Genomic DNA, 10,561 nt, shown 5'->3' with positions numbered 1-10,561 from the left:
CGGCTCCGGTTGCAGGGAAGCTCCGCGGGGGCCGGGGGGTGTCCCGGCGCGGCCCAGGAGGGTCCCGATTCCCTGTGGATCAGTGCCGACGCCGCGGTGCGGCCCGCTCGGTGCGGCCTGGCCCGGTGAGGCCTTGCCCGGGCGCTGCCAGGCCCGCAGGCCTCAGGCGCCGTTGAGGCCCGGGCCCAGCTTGTGACCGCCGCGTTTCGTCCTCTCCCCCGCCGGGAGCGGCCCCCGGCGCCATGTGGTCCGTGCTGTGGGCGGCCGTGCGCTCCAAGGCCCCCTATGTCACCTTCCCGGTGGCCTTCGTGGTGGGGCTGGTGGGCTACCACCTGGAGCGGTTCCTCCGCGGCGACCCCTCGCCTGCGGCCGAGGAGGAGAAGAGCATCTCGGAGCAGCGGGAGGAGCGGAAGCTGCAGGAGATCGCGGGCAAGGACCTGACCAAGGTGGTGAGCCTGAAGGACAAGCTGGAGTTCGCCCCTCGGGCCGTGCTGAACAGGAACCGCCCGGAAAAGAGTTAATTTAAGTTGTTTGGGCAAATTCGGTGCCCTGGAGTGACTGTCCCCGGGGCTGGGGCTGGCCGCCGGAGGGCTGTATCCCACAGCACCGTGTGGGGACTCCTCTGTCACCTGCCTATCTTCCACCAGCCCTCTGCACTGGGCCGTACGAGGGCAATACGCTGCACCCGCTGCTGCTTTTCACCCTCCCGGGGCCCTCCGGAGGGTCAGGGTTTGTCCACCCCGTGGCTGCGCTCGAGACCCGGCCCCCAGACCTCCTCCTGTGTGGCAGAGCAGGCAGGGAGCCCTGCTTCGGAGGGGGAGTGTGTCTCAAACTCAGCAGTTCTCGGCCTGTCCCGACCCCTGATCCCTTTTGGCCTGGTTCCACCCACGTCTCTTTAGGTTTGGTGTGAAGATAGAAGAGATTTGGACCTGAGTGACACGGGGATGGGGTCAGGCTGACTGCCTGTGGCAGGAGGACCTGCTGTCCTGCTTACAGCTCTCCTGTGGCTCCCCGTGAACCCCAACCACAGCACCACGGTACCACGTCACCCCCACGGGAGCCTGAGCAGCGGTGGAGATCTCTGGGGAGCCCCTCTCTGTATCATCCCCAGGCTGCACAGCGAGGAAGGGGGACGGGGGGAGGTGGAAGTCCTGGCCCTGCTTCTATTGTGGAGCTCTGAGTGTGGTGGTGGCTTTGGGCTGGCATGTAGAGAATGGGGATATCCCTGCCCTGTACGGGAACAGCCAAAATAAACTTCTGTCAGTCCTTGGGCCTCTGCGTCTTCTGCATCAGCATCTGGCCCTAACCCTGCCTCACTGCCTGCTGCTGCTCCCCACGTTTTCAAGAAGCAGCCCCTTCTACGGTGGGGGAAATGCCACCGTTGTCCCTGCCTGGCACTCCCCTCGGGGCCTGGCAAGAGGGTGGTGGGCAGGAAGGAGGGGGAGGCACCGAAATCCCAGCCCCTGCTGCAGTTGTGCCTCCCTCCCGGCTCCCTGGGACACGTCATCTGCTTCCCTTCCACCTCCTTATCGAGACAAGAAGGGCTGTGGCGGTGCTGGGTGGGGGGACAGGGGGGTCCTGCTGGGCTGCTGAGCAGGGCAGTGCATGGCAGGAGGGGCTGGCAACGAGTGTGGGGGACTGGTGGCCAGTGTCCCCTCCAGCCTCAGGTGTCACCAACATGGCAGGACCAAACCCTGGCGAGAGCAGGGCCAGCTGGTGCCCGCTGCTGCGCCGGGGCCGAGCGGCTGGAGCCGGGGTTATCGCTGCCTCCCGGCTTGTTTTTTCCCCTGGAGCCTGAGCGAGGCCTCGTGGCTACCCCGGCCCGGCCTTCCCCTCCCGGGGACCATAAATCTGTCCCGTCTGGTGCGAAGCCCTGAGCTCAGCAGCCAGTTCAGCGTTTCGCATCGCTCCGTCCCGCTTCCTCCGGGCCGGCTCCTGCCCCGCTGACAGCTTTACTGCCGCGCTGCCCGGCGTGTTTGCTGCCCGACCTGCTGTCCTGGGGCTGGATCTCATCCCGGCACCGCCGGGAAATGGCAGCCCTTTGCCCTTGGGGTGTGTGGGAGCAGCCGAGGTGGGTTAGAAGGTGCAGGAGGAGTCTCAGGTGATGCAAAGGCTGTCCCAGCCGTGCCCTACTCTGCTCTGGGGGCTCATGGCACCTCTCATGCCACCACCTCGGTCCCCCTGGCAGGCTGGCACTGTCCCCTGAGCTCACCCCTGCCCTTGGCCTCCTGCTTTCCCAGCCTGGCTGTGGGGTGATGGCTGTTCCCTATTGTGTGCCGGGCTGGGAACGGTCCCATCCCTTTCCCCCCCCAGCCGGGACCAGCGGGACCCAGCTCGGAAACGTCTTCCGAGAGGCCTTTGTTCGCCCCGCGACGGAGCGGCTCCCCCGGCTGTTTATAGCCCATTGAGCTGCCTGTTCCCAGGGCTGGCCGGGCACAATTGGGCTTTGTCGGGGCCTCGCTGCCCCGTTTCCTCCCCTGGGCCCACACCGTGTCGGTCGGGGGGGGCTGGAACAATGGGGGGGACTCGGGAACCTCAGGAAGGACTCAGCCCCCACAACAGTGGCACAGGCACCGATGGCACTCTGCTCCCACCGTGGATGTCCTGCTGGTCCTGCCACGTTTCCAGCTGGTTTCCCTGTGTCCTGGGACGCTGTCCATCCCTACGGATCCCCAGCAGGCGCTGGGGCAGGGGTGAAGCTGCTTCCCAGATCCCACTTGCACGTCTAAGGCCTCGGTGCCGTAAACCCACCCTTCCTCCCATTGAATCCCGACAATGTGCTGCCTGGGAAGCACCAGCCCGACAAGAATAGGAGCCCGGTGAGCACTCGGGGCTGGGGCGAGCAGCCACACTGGCTCACCAAGAGTGAGAGGAAGCAGTTTTGAATAACCATTGTGGCAAAAAATCTGGCTTCCCGAACCTGCACACGACTGCTGGAGTGTAAGTCTGGTCCAGCACGTTTGTAATCCAGCTGTTGCCAGCACGGCACAGCTGGGCGCTGCAGCAGGAGTGTGGCAAGGAGCCGTGCCACCAGCATGGCCAGGGTTATTTGGGGAGGGGGGAGGCTTGTCCCCAGGCAGGGATTGCCACACCAGGCTCTGAGGGAGAGCATCCTCATTTTGCAGAGAGCATCCTCCCAGGGCTTGGCCGATTTTGGGGCAGTCCCTGTGTCCGGGGCCGCAGGGCAGGGACTGAATCCAGCTGCCTCCCCCCTGCCCAGCCCGTGGTGGCTGTGCCCCAGGTTCGGAGGGATCAAGCCGGGTTCCCTGCTCTTGGCACAGCCCTGCTGCCTCCCTGCATCCTCCCCGCCAGCTCCCCTGACCCTCTGCCCTGCCCGGGGCAGGGTTTGCTCCCGGGGGTCCATGGGGACGGGCTGGTGAGAGGAGCAGGTTGTTGTTCCGGAGGCAGGATGCAGGGATTGAACCAGAGCCATGGTGGGGGGACAAGCTGTGCCCCAGCTCGCTGGGGGTCGGCCCGGGGGGACTGGGAGGGCTGCAGTCCTTGCTTGAGAGCCCCCCTGGCTGCTCAGCACACCTGGACGGCCGCAGCGGACGTCCGGTGAGATCAGAGCAGGGGATGCACCAGCTGCACGGGGCTGGGGACGCTGTGACCCTGCGCTGGCACAAGGGCTGCTCAGAGCCATCGGGCCCCGTCCCGCACGGCTCGGAGTGACGGTGCTTTGGGGAGGAGTGGAGCAACTGCAGGGGGGTCGGACTAGATGACCTTGAAGGTCCCTTCTGACCTCAATGATTCTATGATTGACATGGGGAGCTGGGCCCTGCAGGGACCCACACTCCTGGGTCCCCTCCGGCAGCTGCGCTGTCACCCCGGGACACCCCAGGTCTGTGGTGTCCCCGCAGCCACAGGACGTAGAGGGTGCTCCGACTAGATGACCTTGAAGGTCCCTTCTGACCTCAATGATTCTATGATTGACATGGGGAGCTGGGCCCTGCAGGGACCCACACTCCTGGGTCCCCTCTGGCAGCAGCGCTGTCACCCCAGGTCACCCAGGGTCTGTGGTGTCCCCGCAGCCCCAGGATGTAGAGGGTGCTCACCCCAGTTGCACTGGAGACCAAATGGTGCCTTCCCCCCCCCGCCACCAGCAGCGCGTCCCCCGCAGCCCCTGGGGACTCCTCTCCCTGCCGGGCAGCCGAGCCTCTTTTCCCAGGCTCCAGTTTTGCCCTTTTCCCGAGAGCAGCCGAGTCCTTTCCCAACCTCCCCATCTTGCCTCTTCCGGCCACGGCCCCACGGTGCAGATCTGCCCTGCCGTGCCCCAAGGCTCCTTTCTGTGGCCAACAAAATCCCCAAAGTGCTGTGAGAGAGGAGCAGCTCCGCTCTACACGGAGATGCTGCCCCTCAGCCCTGGTTGGGGACAGCCACAGCGGGACTTGTTCCCTTCCTGCTCAGCATCAGCTCTTGTGGCCACAACCCAAGGCTGAATCCCCATCTCAGCACCCCCAGGGCCACCACAGCTCCTTGCTTTTAGACCAAATCATAGAATCATAGAATCACAGAATCGCCCAGGCCGGAAGGGACCTCCAAAGGCCATCTAGTCCGACCCCCCCGCAGTCTGCAGGGACACCCCCAACTAGACCAGGTTGCCCAGGGCCTCGTCGAGCCTCTCCTTGAATATCTCCAGGGAAGGGGCCTCAACCACCTCCCTGGGCAACCTGTTCCAGTGCTCCACCACCCTCACAGTGAAGAGCCCTCTCCTCATCTCCAGTCTAAATCTGTTCCCCTCCAGCTTGAAGCCATTGCCCCTCGTCCTGTCACTGCAGGCCTTTCTAAACAGGCTCTCCCCAGCCTTCCTGTAGCCCCCTTCAGGTACTGGAAGGCTGCTATTAGGTCTCCCCGGAGCCTCCTCTTCTCCAGGCTGAACAACCCCAGCCCCCTCAGCCTGTCCTCGTAGCAGAGGTGCTCCATCCCCCTGATCATCCTTGTGGCCCTCCACCACCCTGCACCAGAAAAAAACCCTGAGCACATGGGCAGCAGCTTCTACCCTCATGGTGCTGCACTGGGACGGTGCCCTGAGCCACTGGCAAGAGGTGCTCCATCCCCCTGATCATCCTTGTGGCCCTCCACCACCCTGCACCAGAAAAAAACCCTGAGCATGTGGGCAGCAGCTTCTACTCCCATGGTGCTGTACTGGGACGGTGCCCTGAGCCGCTGGCAGGGGCAGGACCCATCTCAGGGTGGGCATGGGGTGGGCACGGGGTGCTGGGTGCCCCGGTCCTGTTGCCTCCATGCGAGGAAGCGGCCAGAGGGGAGCGACAATGTCAGGATGCGGGAAGTCGTCGGGGCTATTGAGCCGTTTCCTCCCGCCCGTGGTTCTCACACGGGGCTGCATTGTCTGCCATGCCCGCGCGTGGAGGGGGGGCTAAATATAACCCCGCGGGGGGACGGGCCCACGGGGGGAAGGGAGACGTTTGGGGTTTGCTTCTCCTTCGTCGTGCGCCGTTGGCAGCGGGGCTGGTAAAGGCAGGATGGTACCTGCTTTGGTGTTACCTCCGTGGTGGGTACCGAGACTCAGGGAGTCCCCGCCTGGCCCAGGAGGATGCTCCTTCCTTTTCCCCGCTCCCCCTGAAGGGCTGTGGGAAATGGGGGGGCTGGGGGCTGTGGGCAGAGCCCTGGGCATGGATGGGGCTCCTGCGGGACAGGAGTATCCCCCTGGCATCCCCCTGCCCAGCCCTCTGCCCTTCTTCCCGTCAGCTGCGCTTCTGCTCCCGCTGCAGCTCTTCCTGTGAGTGGGTCAGATTTAGACACTTGCTATTTTCTGTGCGCTGAGAAGGCTTAAAAATAAACTCCTTGGTGCTCAGCCAGCGCCTTGAGCAGAGTCTTGCAGGCGGGACAAGCTGCAGCAGCCCTCACGGCTCCTCTCCTGCAGCCCAGGACAGGATAGTCCAGGGGAAGCCCAGCATGGACTGGTCCTAACTGGGAGGAGGGCAGGAACCTCCCTACAGATGCATGGCCATGGGGCAGAGTCACTGGTGTAGGCTCCCAGGGGCTGTGACTGGTGTCAGACCGATATCCCCAGCAGGAGTTGGGGTCCCGGGACTGGCAGAGATGCCCCAAAGCCTTTCCTGACTCAGGGGGGTGCTCCAAGCGACCACCCCTCAAGCATCCTCCCAAACGAGCAGCAGAGGGGTGCCCAGGGGGCTGGCCATGCACCCAAGGGACACCCCACGCCAGTGCCTCGGGCTGTTGGTGGTCAGGTCAGATGCACATCCATCTGTCTGTCCATCTCTGTCCCTCTTCCTTTCACTCCTTTGGCCGTGTCACCTCCCTCTCTGGGCACTCACTTTCTTCTTGGGGGGGCTGAGGATACGGGAGCAGCCCCACGGTGCTGCCTGTACCCAGCTGAGGAAGGCAGCCTGGCTCCTGCCCCACGGCACAGCGCGGCTCTCCCTCGGCTGCCCGTGCCTCTGCAGGGCTCACCATCACGGTACGGGACCAGGCTTTGGGGCAGAACGGGACCGGAGGAGCCTGTTTACTCAGGAGGGAGCACAGAGGTGTGAGAAAGGCCGTGCGTGTCCGGCCGGCCACTATCTGTCCCCGGGCTCTGCCAAAGGGCTTCACGGGGCCAGCCCGAGCCCTTATCAGCTGCGAACTTTTATTTGCCTAAAAGGCCACCCACCCGCCCTTCTGGGGGGCTGCTGCCAACACCGCCCCCCCCCTGACACCCCCTGTCTGGCTCCACCACGCAGGTGAGCCCCTCGCTGTTGTTGTTGGCATGCGGGTCCCGGCGGCGTGGGGGTCACCCCGGCCACCCCCAGCCTCCTTGTCACAACACGGGAACAATAGCGGGAGGCAGAGCCGTGTTTGCGCAGCCCCGGCCACCGGGCACCGTGTCCAGGGAAGGGGGCTCTGGGCCCGTCTTGTTTTCCACCTTGCAGGGCCGTTCGGAAAAGCGTGATGCTCCCCCGGCGCCAACACAAATATCAGCCCTGGAGGGGGGAGGCGAGGGGGGGTAAACACACACTGTGGCTGCACCGTTACCTTTCACACGGGCATTTCCTCCTGGCTGGACTGCTGGCCCCAGAAAGACACAGCACTGCAGGGATTTGCAGCCCTGCTGGTACTCAGCGAGGTCTGGGCTGTGGTCCCCCATTGTACTGGGGTGCCCCGGGGGGGTCCCCACTGGGCAACAGCGGGAGCAGGGCAGGGTCTCTCCAGAGATGGTGGGAGCAAGGCAGGGTCTCTCCAGAGGGGATTTACTCCAGGATCCTCATGGAGGGCGCAGGGGAGGGCTGAGAGGCAGCAGTGTGCACCCCAGACCCCCACCCCGGGGGATTTCACCCCCCCAAACCCAGCAGGGTGGGGAGCCAAGGGCAGGCTCGGCCGCCAGCCCAGGCTGTGCGCTGAGGGCAGAGCAGCGGGTGCCTCCCTCTCCGCTTCCTCTGGGGCCGATGGCAGCGATATCACCCCCTATCACCCATATTTCATTTTCTCCAGGGTATTTTTAGCCCGTCCCACCCTCGCTGAAGAGGCCCTCGGCAGCGAGCAGCCTCTGCCCCGGGCTGGCTCGGCCAGAGGAACTAAACAACAGCCCCAGCCACATTGTGTGCCTTTATCTGCTGCTCATTTCCACCTATTATGCAGCCGTGAGCAGCTCCACAGCCTCTGCTGGGTTTATCTGCAGCAGAGCCAGGGCAGAGAGGCTGGCTACGGGGACAAGCCCTGCTCTGGGCCACCCAGAGCCTGTGCCATGATGGCCCTGTCACAGCCCCTGGGCTCAAGGAGACAGGACACAAGAGCAGGGAGGGCTGTGCTTTCAGTGGGTGGGTGGCTCCAGCAGCACAACTGGAGCTCAGAGGGTGCCCACACTCATCCCACCACCCACAGGACAGGGGGTTCCCTCCTCAGCCCTAAGCCCTTGCCCACCCTCCCCGAGGCAGCTGCACAAAGCGCAGTCACACTTCACTTTTTTTTCCTCTCATCCAACTTTATTCAACAAGATGCAACACTGAGTCTGCCGGGGGGAAAGGGAACAGCATTGAGGAGCAATGTCTGCGTCCCACACTCGTGCCTGGGTCACGCAGGACCCACAGCCCCTCAGGCACAACAAGACCTTCCCCTTTCACAGCACAGGGGGGCTGGGGATGTCAGGGCAACCGCTCTCACAGCAGCGGTTGGTTCTTTGGTGTCCCCCCAGCCCACAGCAGGAGGTGACTAGTGCAAAGTAGTAAAACCATTAACCCCCCCCCAACCAGCAGTTCTGAGGCTAATTCTTTCCCGAAAAAAATCACAGGGCTCAAGGGGGCATGGCCAGGCTGGACACGACTCCCCAGATCCCCCCACAATGGCACCTTTAAGGCAGAAAGCTCTGTGCTCAGGCCAGCAGGTTAAAAATAACTTAAGAGACACACATCACATGGGAAAGGGCCGGGAGGCGGGGCAGGGGGGGAGCTCACACTCCCGGGGCACCCGAGCGGTGACCCCGCAGCCATCGGCATCACCCGGTCACCACAGAGACCTGCCGGTGGCTCGACTCCCCCCCGTGCTCCGTGGGGAAGGGGCAGCTCCTGCAGCAAACCAAAGGGCAGGAGGTGCTGGCCCCGCTGGCTCCCTGCCGGGGTCACAGGAACAGGACGGGGCTGGTGGCCAGGACCCGTCAGACAGCGCTGCTCCCCCCCAGCCCAGCTCCCCCCCAGGCTCAGCCCGCTCCGTGCGGAGGCGAGCGGCTTCCCACGGCCACATGCCCAGTCTCACGCCCGGGGGGGCTCCAACAAGCCCCGGGATCCAGCCGAGCCGTGGCTCCCAAGGGACAGGAAGCCTCTCGCCACAGCCCTGGGGACAGCCTGTTCCCAGTTACATGGCCCCAGGGATTTCTCCCTTTCCCACGGCGAGGCACGCGGGACACGCCGTCCCGGGGAACTTTCTGCAGTTTCCTTCCTTGCAGGGCCTGTGGGGAAAACAGGAGAGAGAGCGGAGGCTCCGCTCAGCCCCGCGCCCGAGCATCACCTCCCGGGGGCAGGCGGGTCTCTGCATCCATAAGGCACAGCACCGGGCAGGAGGAGGCAGCCACTGCCCATGGCCAGCACCTTCAGGGGCAGGAGGGGCCGAGGAAGGTCCCCCCCCGGCCGGCCGGGGCCAGCCCGGCACTAGACATATTGCTTTTTGGAGGCTGAGCTCCCAGGCCGGCTGCACAGCTTCTCCTCCGGGGCGGGGGCTTCGGCAGTCCTGGGGGCGTAGGGGTCCGAGAGGGGCCTGTTCCCGCTGCCCAGCGCCAGGTTCTCCTCGTTGTGGAAGTTGGCCCAGTTCTCACTGGAGAGCTTGTTGTAGGTCTGGTAGGGCGGCGTGTGGCTCTCGGCCATGGGCAGGAAGGGGTAGTGCTTGGGTGCGTAGGGACCCGAGGCCATGTCGTCGGCAAAGGTGTCCCGGGTTGGGCCAGTCGGCACCGACACCTTCTTGATGTTGCTGAGCAGGTTCTTGCAGCAGAGGTGGAAGAGCTCCAGGAGGTTCAGGACTAAGGAGATCAGTCCCATCACCAGCATGAAGATGATGAAGATGCTCTTCTCGGTGGGGCGGGAGATGAAGCAGTCCACCTGATGGGGGCAGGGGTCCCTCTTGCACACGTAGCGGGGCACCATGGAGAAGCCGTACAGGTACCACTGCCCAACGAGGAAGCCAGCCTCAAAGATGCTCTTGCAGATCACACTCATGATGTACGTCCACATCAGCGCCCCGCGGATCTTGAGCCGCCCGTCCTCTGTCACGTAGATCTTGGACATCTTCTTCTCCACAGCTGCCAGGGCCTGCTCGATCTTGGGGTCCTTGCTGTGGATAGCCCGAAGCTCACTCTCCCGTTGCTTCAGCTTCTCCTCCTTCCGAGAGAGATAGACAACGTGGCCAAGGTAAATCAGAGTCGGGGTGCTGACAAAGAGGAACTGGAGCACCCAGTAGCGGATGTGGGAGATGGGGAAGGCTTTATCGTAGCAAACGTTGGTGCAGCCCGGCTGCTTGGTGTTACACACGAAATCCGACTGCTCGTCCCCCCAGACGGACTCCCCGGCCAAGCCCAGGATGAGGATGCGGAAGATGAAGAGCACGGTGAGCCAGATCTTCCCGATCACAGTCGAGTGCTCCTGGACTTGGTCCAGCAGCTTCTCCAGGAACCCCCAGTCGCCCATCTTCTAGGGAACCTTGTGTCTCTGGCAGCAGAGAGGGGAGAAGAGGGGATCCAAATCAATCCAAATCAATCCTCCGTTTCCACACTGGAGAGCACAGGGCAGACGGGGCTACCAAACCCCAGGCTTTGTCAGGACACGGCTGCTCTGCAGAGGGTCCCAGCAAACCCCCCACGGAACATCCCATGCCTGCGGGAAGGAGCCAGGCAGCATCTCTGAGCCCAGGGGTGCTCCTCCTCCACCCCACTGCCCAGGGTGGAAACGTGGGGCTGGGGGAGAAGAGGCAGCAGGGGGATTTGTCTCTCCCCAGTAACACCCAGCCCATGGCTTGGGGCTGCCCTGGGACACAGCCAGGGCGAGGGGCTCGCTGGCCATCTGGTTTGGGGTGGGAGCACAGGGGGGGTCAGGGGCACAGCGGGCAGAGAGGGCGCATG

General features: G+C 64.1%; 2 protein-coding genes across 2 annotated transcripts; one reads left to right on the top strand and one right to left on the bottom strand.

Moving 5' to 3' along the window:
- The first annotated feature begins 58 nt into the window (after positions 1-58).
- On the top strand, positions 59-1,272 carry SMIM12 (small integral membrane protein 12). The gene has a single exon (XM_014946477.1). It carries the CDS (start codon positions 243-245, stop codon positions 519-521), a length of 279 nt encoding a protein of 92 aa, XP_014801963.1. The 5' UTR covers positions 59-242; the 3' UTR covers positions 522-1,272.
- A 6,664-nt stretch (positions 1,273-7,936) lies between these two features.
- On the bottom strand, positions 7,937-10,501 carry GJA4 (gap junction protein alpha 4). Its single transcript, XM_014946401.1, has one exon. The coding sequence runs from the start codon at positions 10,128-10,130 to the stop codon at positions 9,102-9,104; it is 1,029 nt and encodes a 342-aa protein (XP_014801887.1). The 5' UTR covers positions 10,131-10,501; the 3' UTR covers positions 7,937-9,101.
- Positions 10,502-10,561: the final 60 nt, after the last annotated feature.

The sequence above is a fragment of the Calidris pugnax genome, unplaced genomic scaffold (genome assembly GCF_001431845.1).
Source record: "Calidris pugnax isolate Ruff unplaced genomic scaffold, ASM143184v1 scaffold113, whole genome shotgun sequence".
Classification (NCBI taxonomy): Eukaryota; Metazoa; Chordata; class Aves; order Charadriiformes; family Scolopacidae; genus Calidris; species Calidris pugnax.
Note: the sequence above shows the minus strand (reverse complement) of the source record. Positions and strands in the feature narration are given on the sequence as shown.